At 34.7% G+C, this 19,217-nt stretch overlaps 3 protein-coding genes across 3 annotated transcripts; 1 reads left to right on the top strand and 2 right to left on the bottom strand.

Moving 5' to 3' along the window:
* The first annotated feature begins 384 nt into the window (after positions 1-384).
* Positions 385-2,614, top strand: LOC122598136 (heme-binding protein 2). Its single transcript, XM_043770738.1, has 2 exons — positions 385-726; positions 2,022-2,614. Exons 1-2 carry the CDS (start codon positions 470-472, stop codon positions 2,434-2,436), a joined length of 672 nt encoding a protein of 223 aa, XP_043626673.1. The 5' UTR covers positions 385-469; the 3' UTR covers positions 2,437-2,614.
* An 860-nt stretch (positions 2,615-3,474) lies between these two features.
* Positions 3,475-6,516, bottom strand: LOC122597512 (receptor-like protein EIX2). The gene is made up of 2 exons (XM_043770102.1): positions 6,156-6,516; positions 3,475-5,993 (listed from the first exon to the last, which is right to left on the bottom strand). Exons 1-2 carry the CDS (start codon positions 6,514-6,516, stop codon positions 3,475-3,477), a joined length of 2,880 nt encoding a protein of 959 aa, XP_043626037.1.
* Positions 6,517-8,407: 1,891 nt separating this feature from the next.
* LOC122596219 (ubiquitin carboxyl-terminal hydrolase 15) lies at positions 8,408-14,675 on the bottom strand. Its single transcript, XM_043768760.1, has 14 exons — positions 14,448-14,675; positions 12,854-13,239; positions 12,246-12,639; positions 11,874-12,156; positions 11,613-11,752; positions 11,374-11,462; positions 11,064-11,149; positions 10,802-10,964; positions 10,541-10,664; positions 10,298-10,455; positions 10,109-10,193; positions 9,655-9,867; positions 9,497-9,558; positions 8,408-9,111 (listed from the first exon to the last, which is right to left on the bottom strand). The coding sequence occupies exons 2-14, from the start codon at positions 13,147-13,149 to the stop codon at positions 8,643-8,645; spliced, it is 2,562 nt and encodes an 853-aa protein (XP_043624695.1). The 5' UTR covers positions 13,150-13,239; positions 14,448-14,675; the 3' UTR covers positions 8,408-8,642.
* Between the last annotated feature and the right edge of the window lie 4,542 nt (positions 14,676-19,217).

Raw genomic sequence — 19,217 nt, 5'->3', positions numbered from 1 at the left:
AAAAACCAGATTATCCTTTCAAATCCTATTATTTCATTTTCTTCTAGGCTAACATTTAACTCAATAATCTAACTTATTTTGTAATTCATCGTATTCTTTTTCTTCTAATTATTTTCTAAATAACTCTCAAAAACTGTGTAAAAATGTTTGGTCTGGATACCAGGCGCCTTTTTTAAATTGGTGTGGTTACTTTGAGTTTGAATCCTTATAATAACTTAAAATGTTTGCTATCTTCCCCGAAATGCCAAAACACCATCGTGTATTGTTGTAACTAAATCCATACGTGGAGTAATGTCATCCTTTGAAATCCCCAACTAAAAAATAACACCATATATGACATCACCCCAAACCCCCAAATTCGAATTATCCACCTCAAACGTGTGGCCATCCGACACTTATCATTTTACCATTAATATTGCTCGCTTCTTAAAAGTTGAAACTCATCCTTTTTTCATTTCAATAAAGAAGAATGGGAGTGTATAACCTGTTTAAACTGTCAATGCTACTAAGCCTGCTGTCCGACATCAAGTTAGCCCCCTCATGGCAGTCACATACTAATAAACTGCTGGCCGTGCCACAGTGTGACCGCATCGAGTGTCCAACCTACGACGTGGTTCACTCGGGTGATGGATATGAAATTCGTGTCTATAATTCCAGTATGTGGGCCACCACTTCTCCCATTGATGATATTTCCTTTGTTGCTGGCACTCGCTCCGGCTTCCTACAGTATGTCTATCTACTACTGTCACTCACCTTTTATTATTATTTAAATACTATTTTTATACATATACGTTATTAGTATTATTATTATTATTATTATTCATATAGATTTGAGAATAAATTGCATGACTCTATAATATAATTCGGCCTTTTTGGTGTTTTGGATTGCTTATTATATGAAAGTTTATATACTGCAACACTAAAAGTGACCGGACACGATTGTCACACTTAGTTTAAAACCAGCTGACAGGACTAACACGTTTAATAAACTTGTCAGGGTTGTTTTGTTGATAAATAAGTTTACGCCAAGCCGTTTAACCTTGTATACTTGGATTAAAAACAATTTTGCATATCCTAACAGGGTGATCCGTATACCTACTTTTGTTATAGTCTTACACCACCAAATATGTTTCACATACAACTAATTAACGCATATTTGGTGGTGGACAGTTAAGTTAAATTAAAGTGGTGTACGGATCATTACAATTATAAAATCTATAAAACCCGTTTGCCCAGTGGCGAAGTTAGAAATTTTTGAGTGGGGGGTCGGGATCTAAAATTTTTTTTCCTAACGTTATTTTTCAGGTAATATGTTCGGGTCAGTGATTCGATTCGGGTCGGGTAAAAAATTAGATACTATTATTATAAAAAAAAGTTTCAATCACGGCAAAACTAAACATTTGTCCAAGACAAGTAAACATTAAAAATGAGACAAACGGTTGGTACCTGGTTCGATTCACTGAAAAAATTAGAGTTCAGTCTTTCGACCTTTAAGAACCTTGAATTCAGTGGGCTAAGTTTTTTATTTAGGTAATGAGTTTTAGTTTGGGCTAAGTAATTTTGTTGGCTTATGTAAAATGTAATGGATCAATTTTATTGCTTAGTATATAAAAAAATTTCACAATTAAGATGGGGGGTCAAAACCGAGTATATCGAAATTTTTCTACACGAAAACAATATACCCCTTACATCGCAAAAAAAATTTCGGGGGGTCGGGCGCCCCTCCCGACCCCTATGTAGCTACGCCCTTGCGTTTGCCTAATCACCAACCCATTTGTAACGCGCTAACACGTTTAGATAAATGAGTTTCATCTTACATAGTTACATGGTCTTGTTTGGGTCTAAATTATTTTTTTAACAAACGTTAACTAAGAGGTTGAGGCCTGACACGCAATGTCCAAATTGTATGGTAGATAAAAATACTTATTGCTATTTTTAGAAACAGTGTTTGAAATTAAGAGAACTGTTTGTATACAGTATATGACACACTTCTTGGACTGATTATATCTTTTTCGGTTTAGGTTATTCAACTACATTCTAGGGAAAAACAACTACAACCAGCCGATAGAAATGACAGCTCCAGTTTTAACCGAGATTGTTCCAAGTGACGGACCATTTTGTAAATCTTCATTCATTGTGAGTTTTTATGTGCCAAAGAAAAATCAAGCTAATCCACCTCCTGCTAAGGACATCACAATCAATAAATGGGGACCTACTTACGTAGCAGTGCGCCAATTCGGTGGATTTGTGACGGACTCAATGGTAGGCGTTGAAGCTGCAGCCTTGTCCACCAGTCTCTCTGGCACAATCTGGTCTGATGCTATTAAAAAAACTCATGCTGGTGAAATCACAACAGTCTACACGGTTGCGCAGTACAATTCGCCATTTGAGTTTGACAACAGAGTGAATGAGATTTGGTTCACTTTTGATATGTGAGCATCTGAAGGGGAAGAGAAGAGATATCGATCAGCACGTATCGAGAATACATGTGTGTAGTATGTAAGAATAATAGGTGAAGTTTTTTGACACGATCATACATTCGAAATGTTTGTATAGTTGAACATGTTATGGTATCGGAAAGAATAAATAAAACACCCCTATTTTCTTACAAGAACTTCTAAAGCTTCGACCTTTTCAATCGACTTTAAAATAGTAATATTGTGACTAAATAATAGTTGTTTTGTTGTCTGATATTCCAATGCTTACTCTTATGCATGAGAGTAAAACTTCATGAAAACATAGGTGTTGGTCAGGATATCTTTACTTGGGAATTATGAATAACTCAAACTGTAGGGTTGGGTTATTCCTCAGTGTCTTTGTATAGTTGTGTGTATCCTAGTCTTATGATGCATGTAACATGTACTTTTTCTTTATTTTGGTAATCAAGGTTACTCTGCATTTTTTTCAAAAATATATTGCTGTCTTATTATGAGATATTAAAAACAACCTTTTTGACTCATTACCCAACCCGCCTGTTTTGCCACTAGACATACCTGTGGAGTTGATTTGTATTTTGAGACTCGTAATGATCATATATAAGCCTCACAAGTTCAGATTCTTGATAGTCTAGTTTAGAGGAGTTGATTTATATATTGAGACTAATGAGGATTATTGATGATGTTTTATTTTGAGAATTAGATGTGTATTTTGAGTCTCAGTCTCAAATTTAAGCACAAAAGCATTGCAAAATATCATGTTTTCTCCTACGTATGTATCACAAATTCTTTCAAATCATTGTCAAGGTGGGTCTACAAGCTGCATACAATTGTAATGACTGATTAATGGCCAAACACACAAAACAGAATGACAAGAACTAGAGATAAATATATTTCCCAGTAAGGATATTCTTATTAAATTCAAGAATGGAACATGTCTGCCCAAATTTTAAACAAAGCGAAATACTTAAGCCTAGATTGATGCAGAAATAGTTGTGAAAGAAAACCACACGAAAAACAATTTGAGGGAATTTTGCGGTTATGTATGTGCAGTCCTTTGAAATTTCATGAAGATCAACATTGCACGAATAGAAACCCAGTCCATCATGTGGTCATGAAACCGAAAGAAGACATATCTCCCATGACGATTGAGCAGTAAAGCCCCAAATGCAATCCAAAATCCAGTACCAAATCCAATGCCTCCACCGATATAAAGCAATCTCAAGGATCCATCTGTCTCCTCCTTGGCATCTTCATCTTCAGATATGCCATTTGGAACCTCTTGTATGGCGTCTCCTGGGCAATTTTGGCTGATGGGAGGTCCGCATAGTCCTGCATTTCCTGAGTAACTTGATGGTTCAAACGATTGGAGTTGAGTGCTTGATGGTATTCTCCCAGATAATTTATTATCTGATACGTCCAAGGAGCTTATTAAAGTCAATGAAGACATGCTTGATGGGATCCTTCCTGACAAACCATTCCCAGATAGATCTAGAACTTGAAGAGATTTTAGCTCACCAATCTTTCTTGGAATCTTCCCATGTAAGGCATTCCTTGACAAGTTAAGAGCAAGAAGTTTGTAGATACCTGTTAATTCATCTGGAATCGCTCCAACTAGATTGTTACTTGACAGATCGATGATCTTTAACAATCCAAGATTGATGCTTTTGAATTCACGTTCATTTCCTTGCCACTCAATCATTGCATAGTCAACATAGTTACTATAATCAGAAACTTGGCGCTCATCAAGGCCTATAGATGTGTATGCAGGTAAATAGTAGTGCAAGGCTTGTTCTGATGAAGGTGTTTCCTGAACCATGGCAGTAAGATTATTCAAACACGAGGGAATGGTTCCATTAAGTTTGTTTATTGACAAATCCAGTATTTGAAGATTTTCTAGCCAACATAACTGTGAAGGAATAGGTCCAACGAAGTTGTTTGATCTTAGACTAAGAGCATACAACTCTGATAGATTTTCTCCAATCCAGGCAGGCACATTGCCAGAGAACTTGTTGGACCCCAAGCACAAAAGGGTCAACTTGGTGCAATTTTTCAAAAGTAGAGGCAATTCACCGGAAAAGTTATTGTGGCAAAGGTACATTACCTCAACTTGAACCAAAGATTGAACAGACGTAGGAATTGTTCCGGACAGATTGTTATGTTCTAGATTAAGAATTATTAGTTCCCTGAAATGAGATAAACAATCTGGAATTTGTCCGCTCAATGAGTTGCGAGAAAGGTCAAGAAAGGATAGAAGACCATCCACTATTTGGCATAAAAAAGAGATTCCACCGTAGAATTTGTTCCTTGAAAGATTTAAAGATACCAAACTAGAAGGAAACTTTGGTATATGTCCATGGAAGTTGTTGGAACTCAAATCTATAGCAGAATAAAGACCAAACTTTGATGTTAGGTCTGGTAACTCTCCGCTAATGTTATTGAAAGAGAGATTAAAGTATCTTGGTCGAGAAGGCCATACGTCCCAAAGTCCTGGCGAAACTGTATCTGAAATGCCACAATTTGCAATATCTAGATGAGTAAGATTTTTCTGTGTTTGAATCCACTTGGGGAACCGAGGGCCAAGCTTGCAAGAGCTCAAATCGATGTGATTTAGTTGGAAAGGGGGGACCCAGTGGGAACTTAGCTCAAAAGATAAAGAGTTGAATGACAAGTCCAGATGTTCTAAATCAGAAAGGTTTTGCATATGAACTTCAGAGAGGATACCGGCAAGAGAGTTTTTTGAAAGATTGATGTAACGTAGCTTTGACTTGCCAAACTCTTTCGGGATAATACCACGAAAAGAATTGGAAGAAGCACTCAAATATTGAAGCTTTGGTAGCTCCCACATCTTCTTACTTATGGATCCATCCAACTGATTGTCAGATAACTCTAATTTCTTTAAGGACACAAATTTTTGGATTTCACTTGACACTGACCCTGTAAATCGGCTCAAGTAAATGTCCAACTCTTCTAAACTACTCGCTGCACACCCTGATAAGTTGGTCAGGAAATCTGGAAAGCTTGTATTCACGTGGTTTAGTTTGATATCAAGAAATGTCAAGCTGCAGAGGCTTCCAAAATATTTTGGGAACCATTCTAATCGATTTGAAGAGAGATAAAGATGGCGAAGCCTATTGCTAGTTAAAGGCAATAACCAGTTGTATGCTAATGAAGTGAGATTGTTGTCGGAAATATCGAGACTAGCAATAGATGAAGAAGAGTTGACCAAAGAAGAATATGGAAGTGTGACAGCTGAGAGGTTACAGTGATTCAAGCCTAAATATGATAACTTTGGTAGTCTTATTATCATATCAACCCAATTATTTGGCTCAGAGAAGGGAGTGAAAGAAATATCCAAGTGTTGCAAAAAAGAGAAATGAGAAAGCCAATCTAGGTTCTTAACGCTTCCTGATGATGCTAGCTTAAGATAACGCAAGTTACGGAGGTTCCCGAGTTCAGAAGGAACAGTTCCACGGAAAAAATTCCATGAAAGATCAAGGTAGCGTAATTCGGTCAAGGAACCAATGAACTTGGGGATTGTTCCATCGAAAGAGTTATATGAAAGGTTAAGGTACCTTAGTTTGGTCAAAGAACCAATGAACACAGGGATAGTTCCATTAAAAGTATTATAAGAAAGGTCAAGGTACCTTAAATTGGTCAGTGAACCAATAAACTTTGGAACTGGGAGTTTTGGAACGTATACCTGTCCAATATTCATATGGCTAAGATCAAGATAAGTCAAGTGGCTTAGGTTAAGCAACGAAGGACTTACCTCGCCTTCTAAACGAAGTTGAAAATGTTGAAGGTCAAGCTTTATGACATGACCCGTTTGGTTGTTACACTCGACTCCACTCCAACTGCAGCAGTCATCTTGGGCTCTCCATGTAGAGACATGGCCAGAGAAGTCTACAAAACCGGCTTTGAACTCGAGTAGAGCATTTCGCTCCTTCTCACTGCACTTGCCAATGACCCTATTAGGAGGAGCACCAAGTGAAGGAACAGCGTCGGATTCAAGAAATATCAGGAAAATAAACACAAGTACAATATTGAAAGGAATTAACTTGATAAATCTCTTTATCATCATACTTGATCAAAATCGTTCTATATGGTCTATGTTCGCACATGAGCGAAGTTTAAATTTATATGGTATCAGCAGAGCACTTTCACTTAACATTGTCTTGGTCTTCGGCTAAACTTTCCAGGGTAAACTGTTGTGGAAAAAACAGTGAAAAAAATTCCACAAATACAGTTAAACAAAGATGAAAATCCTTTACTATACGTGCTATATGCATACTCGCTACATACATAGTGACAAAAAAATATCTTATAGATTAATGCAATAAATCCACCATCAAGGTGGCCTGGTGGTTAGGAGTCCTCACAAGATGTCTCGTATTTGAAACGTCCCTAGGTAATCGTTTTGGGAATGGCCAGAGAAATGGTTGGAAACGGTCACGGGGATACCTTGGTTAAGTTGTGTACATTTGAGTCAAAAAAAAGAAACCTTTATTCGGTTAACCAATTTAATATCGCAATAATGAACATTATAGTTTAAAGGGAATGATTAATCCTCCTAATTTATCAGCCTAATATATTTGTCACATTCATAAGGGGTTAGAAGGATCAGTGGAATACACTTATCACATTCATAAGGGGTTAGAAGGATCTTTACGCTAAAAATTTAGGAGGATCAATTATTTTCCATAATTTAAACTAGTTTTTTTGACAGGTGTATATTATTCATGATGCCGACACACTCCCCGCCATCAAATGGGAGGGACCATCTCAGCAGTGGGTAATCGGTTGTCTGATACGGGTCCTGTTACTTCCACACTGAGATGGCTGCCAGGGAAAACTCCAGAAAGCTCTCGCACATGAAAAATTTAACAGAGGGTCGATTCTAAACTTGACAAGGATTGAATCCTCCACCTCAAGAATAAAACCTAGGTGACTCACCACCGGACCAGTGGATCATTGTAAAAAAAAAAGTGGACTAGTTAATTATGTTTTCCACAACAAAAAGAAGTGGACTGATGTCAGCTGTAGTTTCAATGCTGTACAATGCTGTACATGTGAAGGTTCAAAGTAATTTCTATTTCCTAGGATAGAATAGTTTTAATGTTGACAGAAATGTAAACAAAGCAAACCAATAGAGTTCTTAAACTATTACCAAAAGCAATACAGTAATACCAACTCCAGGTCAAAGTCTTTTGTTTACTGATTAAACTAGTATCCCAATAGTTATTTTTCACCGACAGTAAATGTGTTAACGACTTAATGTACTGTTAAGTCATTGTACACTTCCATAATATCCAACTTAAAAACTTAATATTTTTATAACTCTTAGAGAACGTGTTAAATTGATCATGCCCCTCAATTTAGCCTATCAACCATTGCTCGCAGTCGCAGATATGGAATCAACTCTTTTCAGGACTCCTTTACCATAGTCCATAGGACAGACTTCAACTCCCCAGCAGAAATGGGACGTTTTCACTTTTTAAACAAATCTCTAATCCCTCTGCCAGCAAAAGTCTTTGACGCATAACTGTTCAACCTATTCCTTCAACCACCTTACAAAACCATATTTGATATTTCACACCACTCAAATCATATCAGATTTGGGAAGACATGGTAAAATTCCTGGAACTGACTTGTAGAGGAAGGTCTGTTTGCGGCATAGTTAGAAAACTAACAATTATAGTCGCGTTAACCTTAATAGAATCAAGCGGTTGACACCCTCTTAAGTCAAAATCAGCATGACCAAAAATGTCATCTTGCATTCTTGCATGCTAAACATTGAGACCACGTATATAAGACCTTTGAAGCCTTGTGGTACATTATATAATATTAGTAGCTTTTTTTACCATCAACGATTCAAAGTTGTTCATCAACTGTGTTCATACTTCCATTTTATGTACAGTAATTTAAAGCCTGTAACTTTGTTGTGCTAATATAAACCTCAAGTCTCAAGATACAGAACAAAGAATGGTTCTAATCATATAATACCAACTTTGATCCAAAAGAAATAAACTAAGGATTCATGGGCCTCATTTACATAACAATTGGAAAATTTTGAGGCACTAATTCCTACCCCTAATTCTAATATCTGTCAACAATTTAAACCACTCTTGCATACCATCTATGTAAGACCATTAACCATAATGACTGCTACTATTACTACAAGAAAAGTTGTTCACTTGAAGAGCATCAAGCCTTTTGGACATTATGTAATCTATAAGGAGGGTTACCCGCTTCATAAGATTTCATAATGGATCTTCTCTCATCCTCCTCCATGAATCTTGTGTGAGCCCTACTTCTTGAAGACATGTTACATGACACTGTGTTACTCGATAGGTAATCATGATAAGTGTATGGGGTGTTAAAAATTGAAGATATTGGGTCAGTGTTGTTATCGGTGTAATCAACTGTGCTGAATGAGTCGCGAGTGCTTTCAGTAGTGAAAGATGCATCATCTGAGCTTGTGAATATTGACCAGTCACTAGATGCAGCATCTGAAAAGTCAAAATTTGATGGTTTTGGGTGGTTGTGACGGTTTCCATTCACTCCTCCTAGGCTGTGATCAGAGGACGACTTTGGTGGTTTACACTTTGTAAAGGCAGAAACTTGGTGTTTAGAGGGTTTACCAAAGTAACTTCTTGGGGGACGGGGGGATGATCTACAAGAAACATCAAACAATTTCAATAGATGTGGCAAAATGGGATGGGTTAGGTATTGAGTTCGGATCAAAATAACTAACTTGGTACTCAATTTGATGGATTGGGTTGATCCAAAACAATTTTGAACCATACAAATATGTGTGTATATATATATATATATATAGTTTGTTGGGTATATCTTAGAAATATAAAATTAATAATCTATTTTTTGAATAAATTATATTAGGAGGCTTTATGCTTTTAATGTTCAAATATACATCGGGGGCAACTTTTGACCCATTTAGTTATAAGCTAAGTTTATGTGACTCATTAAAAATATAAATAACCAGAATCGACTCATTTATAAGAGAACGACTCATTTTAACTGCAAATTAGATTGTTTACCTCATGTAAAACAATATGTATGCACCTTCTGACATCACTTGACTCAAAGGCACCCGGATAACCTGCAAGTCAAGATAACAAGCTGATTAGAAATGGAATGGTAGATTCACATTTGTATCTCAATAATCAGTATGCTATACAACTATGAGGCTGATCACCTGGGCATCATCTATTCTGTACCAATTGCCTTGAAGATCTTTCACATACGATATATAGTGACCAGAAAAGGATGCATTCATTGTGTCTAAGTGCACCACAACACCATAAAGCATGTATAGTGGAGGAATGTCATCTTTCCCCGTCATAAACGGAATCATGTTCAACATTTCAGGATACGTGATACACTTATTTAACTTTCCATAACTACCCTCCTGATAATCAAACAAAAAAGGCATAATTTAATCTTGATTTACACTACATTAATAAGTTAATCACTTAATTGCCAAAAATACCCATATAAACACGTGAAATTTCCATTAGGGGATCTACATGTGAATCTTGGCATGCCAAGTGTACAACCATCATGGATCATGTCATGTCATCTATCATGTATGGATGCCATTAACAGAAACATTTGTCAAAAATTAATATAGACAAATAGGCATATAATACCTGAAATCTCTTTAATACAATTGTCAATATATTTGGAGCTTCGTGTATTGCCAACTGCTTTCGAGCACGAACATAAGCAGCACACCTTCAAAATAAAATATATTTTACGAGACTGTGACTTTTCATGTTTGTGCAACTAATGCATGACCTTTAAATAAAGACGGATGCCAATATAATTGTTCCACAAACCTCCCACATCTATACATATTTTCTCCATCCAAATCTTCCGGGCTTGTGAATTGAGTTAGTGCATCTTCTAGCGACTCAACCCATCCATATATCTCTAGAGTAAGATCCATAAAGTTTTCATATCTATCTGATTCATGATGACATCTCAGACATTTGACCTGGTAATATTCATGTGATATGCCAACAGTAAGTTTGTCATTATGTTGATTAGCCTATGAATAAATTGCTGGAAGGATGCTTCACCTTTGAGCGCAGTTGACCCCCAAAAGTATGCTGAATAAATGTGGTTTCTTGCAATTTAGGATCAACTACATCCTCCCCACCCAAACCCTCCAGACATATAGATTGCATCGAGGTGATCAGAAGCCTAAAATATATATGCAACAGATCAGTAAAGATATTAACATGTACCTTAAACTTAAAAGTAAATCAGTGATATATTCCAAAGATTGAACCAGGCCCAGAAAGAGAAGTAAAAAATAATGTTTAGAAGCATTGACTAACCTTAAGAATTCATGAGCATCTTCCTGGCTCCCATCACCAATTCGGCAATTAGCACTTCGCATATGCACAAGAATGCTGCTGAGAGACAATGGCTCACCGCTTTCACGTAGCATCATTACATAATTCTCAAGTTCACACATTAGGCACCAACCTTTTGCACAACCTAAAGCGAAGAAGAAAAAGAATAACCAAAAAGTCAATGAGTATATTCACTTACATCCTTCAAAGCAATTGAAACGACATAACGAGATGCATTAATTACAAGTTCTTGAATGTGATCTATGGAGCAAATAGATAGTCAAAGGCCTTGTAGACGCCAGACACTGCAACACAGCATTTGCATAACAGCTGCAAAACAAAACATAAGTAACAAGAAGAGAGTTACATGAGTCCTAATTGATACTAAGTGGGTAATTGGATGTACATTTAAACTAATTTGATTCTGACGTTTGGTTTATCATGGTAAAAATAATAAGTTTTGGAAAAGTATGTGAAAACTTGTAGAAATGATATAAGATCACCTAACTATTCCCTAGGACCTCTAATAAGAAATGAACAGTATGGTTAGGTACCTATTTCCGCAATTCACAAGGCCCCTTGGAAAGAAGTCAAAGACTTCGTACTGGAAATACTTCAAAAATTCTTCATATGGAAATAGCATCTGAAATTGAAGATGGTCACTTTAGCAATATGCCATATAAGAATTTCACGAAAATACAAGGCAAAGGAAATTATTTAATCGTATCATAATAGTTTCTTTAGTCTACCCAATTATATCTAGTGTTTATAATGATTCATACTATTTACTTACTTTCATTTTCTTATGCTTGTCACTATTAACTTGTGGAATTTCAACTCTGTCATGCTTTGATGACTTCTTTAATCCAATCATCTTCATAAATCCTTTATTAATGATGCCACTGCCTTTAGCATCCCTCATTCGACAAAAATCTGCATGGGATCATGTGATCGGCACGTTGTAAAGAAAGGTGCATGCATTAAATATATATATATATATATATATATATATATATATCATAATGAGAAATATTGTAATAATCCAGAAACATACCTAAGTCGTCATCAATTTGTCCCATACTTTCAGTTCCTGGACATGTTTGATCTCGTGCAACTTCCACTGTTGATTTTGCTAGTTTATGTGCTTTGCTTCCGGATGAATGTGATCTTGATTTTAGCATGTTACTCTTCTTTGGCGGACATCTTTCTGTATCCATATCTAGAGATTTGGTAACACTTTGAGCTGATGTTATTGAGTCACCAGGACCACTAACCATTTCAGCATTATTTTTCTCTAGAATAACTTCTTTCAAGACTGCATAATGACCCCGTTTGGACTGCAATTACCAATTTCAGTATAAAACTTTCATAAAATTAATAAAAAGATAAAACAAAGAACTTAGAAGAAAGTATAGCAGATAAGAACCTTTTGCCTGAGGGACGTTTCCTTTGGTGTAGCATTATCATATGAAGTTGAACAGGCATCTGCAAAAGGTTCTAATGCATCTATCTCTTCTCTCCTTGGAACTTCCCTGTTAACTTTGCTACGGGAGCGTTTATCTGCTGATCTTCTTTCTGAATTGAGTCCAGAAGATGGATCAGGGGAATCCTTTAATACAGGATTTTCATGCATGTGTTGATCGGCATTGGATTCAAAGCACTGGGATTCTAAGTTATCACTGAACGATGGTTGTTCATGAACAGATACAAATTCTTCATTTAATGCAGACTTAGGAGATGAACAATCACTGTTGAGCTCTAATAACTGGCACTCATGTTTGTGAACTTGCCTCCAGTGAAGTATCTGACACTTGCCAGAACTGCATAAATAACGTGTTACGGACTATAAGGAATAAGCCTAGAGTACAGTAGACATACACTTGAAGACTATATACATCCCAAAACATACTCTACTGAAGGGCTGAACCGAATAGCCTCATCTCAGACAAATTTCATATGATATCCTCTTAAGCAAAGTTCAAGTTGTGATCAATGTGAAGATTCATGTATCAGTAAACAATATAACAAACGTACCAATATCGTACAGTTTTGCAGCGTGAGCATCTAGTAGTGGCTGGACTAAAGCATCTCGCACATTCATGAAATACATTGTTAACCTTTGGAAGAGATACAATCGGAGGTATAAAAGTAGCGGCAACCATGGCCTCAGCTCTAAAAGATTCTTCTGCAGCAATTTGAGCAAGCACCCTTACCTTGTCTTTCTTCTTTGAAACATCACTCCATTTTCCTAACAAAAAGTACGCAACGAGCGGTAGCACAACAAACACCAAAAACAGACCCAGTAAATCAGTTTCTCTTGGACGGAGCATGTCCTCACCAACCTACTCATGACCAATTTCCTCCCCACTGGCTATTTTCTTCTAGCTACCATGCTCTTTATTCTCGAAATATAAATATCACTGTAAAATGAAGATTGCAGATGTGATGTAATTTCAACGAGTTGTTGACGCAATTTTAATGTGTAGAAGTTCTAGGTTACTTATGGAGCAAACAAAATTTAATGCCCAAGATAAACTTTGAAATCGATATTTATTATGCCCCTTTAATATTTTCTAACTTCTTAAGGTTACAAGTTAGTGACAGAACCTTTTCTAACGTTTAAGGTTAGAGAGATTTCTAAATACTTTTGTGCACAAAAAGAGTAAGAGAAACGTAATCAATGTGTAAATTATGCCGTCTTTTATATCTATCTCTACTGCTCCAGTCCCCAAGTAATAATAGGTTACTAAAGTGGCATGATTTAAGCTTCTATAGCATGAGACCTATGGTTTTAGTGTACAACGTACCACACTCGGTGACTTCATAATGTATTAATCCCTCAACTTGTTAAAAATAGTATAAAGCAGATTTTTCTTAAGCAGTTTCATTACACTCGTATAAACCTACATCGGCAAGATACAAAATAACCTAAACAAACCAACAGTCATTAAACAAGATCCAAATTCGTTTTGTTTTCATTTCCCTTTTTCACTATCTATGAAATAGAACACTTAAAAAAATAACGATTTGAGCAAGCACCTTAACTGAATTTGAATAAACTACACCCTACGAGTCGCTAATAATTCAACATAAACTTGAGTTGCATCATGCATCATACAACCTACTAATTTTAATATTAGGAATCTACAAACACAAGTCAAAGAGCCCTATTTTCTTCAGTACAAAAATGGCATACATATCTCTTTGACCTACTTTTTTACTTGAATTGCCTTTTTTAGGGAAACCATAAGAAGGGATATTAAAAAGCCTCAGTAAGCAAATCAAAAACCTAATGCAACAAGCAACAATTTTTCCAAAAAACAAATAAACATATATATAAATATAATAGCTATTTTACCAACAAAAAATCCCAAAACAAGCACAAATCTTGATTTTATTTTTATTAAAATATGTCTCTTTATCATTTTATGTCACCATAAGAATTTGCAAAGAGAACACAAAACCCATTATCAAATATTTCATTTTTAGAAAAACCCAGTTACAAGATTTCCTTTTTAGAAATACCCAGATGAAATCAAGCTAAGAACAACCAAGATTTAGCCCAACTATTAATTAAGTGGTTGGTATTATTTATAAATTTAAAATTAAAAAAAAAAAAAAAACATACCTTGGTTTGCTGAAGAGTAACAAGAAAATCTGAAGAAAAAAAAGCCCTTACTATTTTTCTTGTGCAATAATATTATAATAATAGCTCACAAACAAATGAAAAAAAGATTCCTTTTTTCCGCATAAAGAACCACTGTTTACACTCTCACACACACACTCACACTCTCTCACACCTATTTTGAGTGAATAAATACAAATTTTGCTAACTCTGCACTTTACACTAACTCACACACATACAAACATATACATACACACATATTTGCATATATTACTACATATACTTTTTTTTCTTTTTTTAATAGATACAAATGTTTGTTTATTGTCTTGAAGATTTGAACGAGAACTACTATTGTTGTTCGAAAACTAGGTGGTTTGCTGAGCTGGCACACAACTAGTGGATAGTTTTTCTTGACATGTTGGTGGGGTATGTGATATATGTATGATGATGATGGGCATATTGGAGATAGATTTGTATAAATTGGTTACAATAATTTGTGCATCATTTTCTTATAATTGGATCCAATATTTCTTTACTACATGCGTAGCAATGGTAATAATTATACGGGTTGTGTTTGAAAAGATAGTTGTGTAGACCTTGATATGACTTATGATGATGTGGGTTAGATTATGGACTCTTTATTTTAAAAACTGTTAAGTACTCGATCTAAACCGTCAATTTTCATCAGATCTAATCACTACTGATCATCTCCGGCGACATCTCCGACCATATTCATCTCCGACAAGACTTACACATGTGTAAGTACAACTTACACACATGTGTAAGTTGAATAAAAATTATGATTCGGAGTGGGTTTCACCCTTAAGGATATTCATAAACCAAAGCTGGTATAAGTGATAGGTCATTCAGGGTGATAGGTTATAGTGTGATAGGTCATAGAGGGTGATAGGTCATAAGGGGTCACCAGTGATGGGTGATCTACATAAAAAAAAATTGTACTTAAAACATGTGTAAGTTACTTACACATGTGTAAGTCTCGTCGGAGATGGTTGTCGTCGCCGGAGGATCATGGTGTTGGTCGGAGATGATCATGGTGGTGGTGGTGGTGGTCAGAGTTGATGGGTGGTGGTGGCCGGAGAAGGAGGTAGAAGGAGTCCCTAACAGTCCTTAAATTAAAGAGTCCCTAACAGTCCCTAAAATAAGGAGTCCCTAATTTAACTTTTCCCTGCATATATATATATATATATATATATATATATTCTCTATGTAGTATCTCTTTTCAATCTTTGATGTAATAAACAATTACACATTGTGCATAAGTTGTTATAATTTTACGGGTATATTTAAGAAAAATTAAATAAAATAAGAAACCCGATTTTATATATTGTACATAGTATCTGTTTTCGATCATTTTTGTCTTAAATATATCATATATGTAATAGACAACTACATATTGTATTGGGTTGATAGTCTAGTGATAAAAAGAAAATATTTTCTTTGAAAGTTTTGATTCATGAAGATCTGAGTTTGAGGCATGAGAAGATAAGGTTTTCCTCTATTAATTGTCGTGTCTTCTGACGAATTAATAAGGGATTTTCTTCTACTAAGTAATGGGCAATGGTGCTCTTTAGTATGAATACAGTCAAGACAACATAGTCTATACCGTTTGTTATGGTATTCGATCTGAAACCTGTAAAAAAAATACAAATAATAAATTATAGTAACTTAAAGGATGTCTCGTTAAGGAGAGAAAACTGTTAAAATAGGAACAACGGCTATTTCTTAAAAATAATAATATAAATCACAATATGTATATCAAAGGTGATGTTATTAGGATTTTTTATTTTTTTTATCTTTGTAATGTTATTAAGATAACTATGTCAAATAAAATCTTTTATATTAATAAAACAAAATTATTTTCAAAAGTTATTTTTAGAAAAAGAATGAAATTACAAGCATTAATCCTTTGCTAGCACAATTTTTAAAAAGATATGACATCATATTTTTTGTATTTTTATTTTCTTATTGATTTTTTTAATCATAAACTCAATGTTTACTTTCTTTAGCTATCTCAAACTCTCATCTCTTTTTCTATCCTCATATAAATAATTTTTAAAATATATATACAATGATAAATGAATAACCATCAACATTAATTATTATTTTTTTGTTAAAATATTAAAGTTTTCAAGTTTTTTTTTCTAATATTGATCCGATTTTTTTTTCTAATAAATTAACGGAAAATGTCCAGGTTATAACCGATTTTACTTTAAAAACCCGGGTTGAACCTGAGTTTGATTAGCTAGTAATAAATATTAATAAAAAAAATAAATATTAATGTAAAAAAGATAAAAGAAACCAGGCTATAAGATAATTTCAAAATGACAACTTTTATACGAATACATGAAAGTTAATCTTGTGTGCGTGCAACACATGACCAAATTGAATAATCACTTGAGATTCGTTAGTCGTAGGTATGATTAATGTGTATATTTGCAAATCATGAGTATGTCTCACGTAACTAAATTTGTGTAGATATTTGGTTTTGGGTTTTGGGTCCCGATATACCTTCTTCAACGGTGTATGAGGAAAGTTGATATGTAGACAGCTTTATCATTACCAAAGGTAAAGAGGCTGCTTCATGGTTCTACTAAAGGTAAAAAAGGACTTCCAGCCTTAAACTGGACATAAGGATCGAACCCATAACTTATATTTCTAGAGACAATGGCTTCAATCACTTATCCAACCCAATTAATTTTATTTTAATTTTTTTTCATGTAGAGTACAATTTCGACCAAACCTAATGTATCACTTGCCGTACTTTTTTGCTAGCTTAAATAATTAGCATGTGCCTTAATGGTTTTTGTTCCCTTCTATTTGGAAATCATGCATCCTTTGGCTATGTCATGTGACATCTTTATCATTTGGAGAGTTATCATACATTTATACCAAATTGCTCAAGTGTTGATTCTCGTTAAAATTATATCGGTACCAATATTTAACACTAGTTTAACTTGTATTTAAATTTGGTGGATTTTAAGAAGTAGGTCTTGATTATTCATTTTTCTTTTTACTAGTTTTATTTTTGTCTCAAATTAACCGTAGTGTCAAGACAATTCACACCAGATTTTCATGCTAGAGGTATCGAATTCAAGACATAGGAAGGACATTTCAAGATATTTCACAAATAAAGTCCTCCAGTGAAGCAGGTTTGAGCCCTGCAGAGAGGGCAGAGTTTAATCCCAATAAAATGTCGTGTATTCGGACGGTTTAGTTGGGGGTTTTCCTCCTATTAGGTATTGAGGGTGAGGGAACTCTTTAACGCATACCTGATCAAGACAACGTAAGTTAAATCCCCTTTTACGAGTAAATGATCTACACCTTTAAAAAAAAAACAATTCACACATTTACCAAAATCAAAGTCAAAGAACGACAAAAAAACTTATGCGCAACCAACTTTTGTATAGTTGTTTTTCGTTTCATATACAACATTTCGATCGATTTTATAGCAATGTAATACATTATATTAATGTTATTAATTATAAATGTTGATGATTCTTAATATTAATAATATTAATTCGTTACAATTTAATCATACTGTTTTTATTATTATATTATTAATTAGTAATATAAAGTATAATATATAGTATATTTAAGTCTCTCGTATATACATGAAAAAACTATATCAACAAAATTAATTTCCATAGACCAGGCGTCTTTTATTTTGTTTAATTGGGTCATTAGTCATTACGGTTAAAGGTGTGCTCGATATATAAATATTCGCATGGGACATCGGCATGTAGGGGCATGCGGCATATCCATCCCCGTGAATGATATCTAAAGGGACGCGGCATTGGTAATACAAATCGACACCAGTATCCCGATGTAAAAAGACGTTGGGAGCGTTTTTGGCATGCCCTCTCTCATTCCCCGCTCTCCTTATTAGCATGTCGATTAAACCACCTGTTATAATTTGGTATTTTTGGTTTCAGAAATGTGGTACAATATCAATTATCATTGGCTACCACCATGTCAAATTTTGACATGGTGTTAACGCCACCCTTTATGTACACTTTAATATTCTTAGTTTTGATAAACATATGACGTTTATGTACACATTTATATGATATTTTTAATTTTAATTAAAAATAAAAAACAATACAATTGTATGGCCAAAAGGATTTTAACCTTTTATTAATCTGTTGCCATCAGTTTATTATAAAAAACAATATATACTAATACTAATACTATAATCGTAACTTATATATAGCAGTGAGACTAGCTAATAATAATAATAATGATGTTAACGTTAATCAAGTTTGCCGTAAAGATTGAAAAGAAGCTAAGAGATAAAATAGACTGGCCGTCCACATTCATTGAAAAAGGCCAGCAACATATATTGTACTTCATACAAACACCCCAATTCTATTTGGACCCATGATCTCATTATTTACGGCCCATTATTAATGATGATCCATATTGATATTTCACTGCCTCTACCCAAGCCTAGCGGGCACCAGATCCTTTTTGCCTTCGGCAAGTGGCATAGCAACCTTTTTATAGGTGGATTGGGATACATTTGGAATCAACTAGGAATTGAAAAGGAGATCTAATTTTACAGAGTTTATAAGAAGAAAATGATAAATTTATGTGAAGAAAAAAAATGATAATTGAAGAAAAGCAAAATGTGACATGATGTAACCATGTTAAAAACTCTTGAAATTAACAAGGGGTTGGGTATTATAAAACAAGTATTAAAGTAAAATAAATAAAATAAGATGAAGACCCTTAGATCATGATTAAATTGATGTA

The sequence above is a fragment of the Erigeron canadensis genome, chromosome 4 (assembly GCF_010389155.1).
Source record: "Erigeron canadensis isolate Cc75 chromosome 4, C_canadensis_v1, whole genome shotgun sequence".
NCBI lineage: Eukaryota > Viridiplantae > Streptophyta > Magnoliopsida > Asterales > Asteraceae > Erigeron > Erigeron canadensis.
The sequence above is the reverse complement of the archived record's forward strand: the minus strand, read 5'-3'. Positions and strand labels throughout refer to the sequence as shown.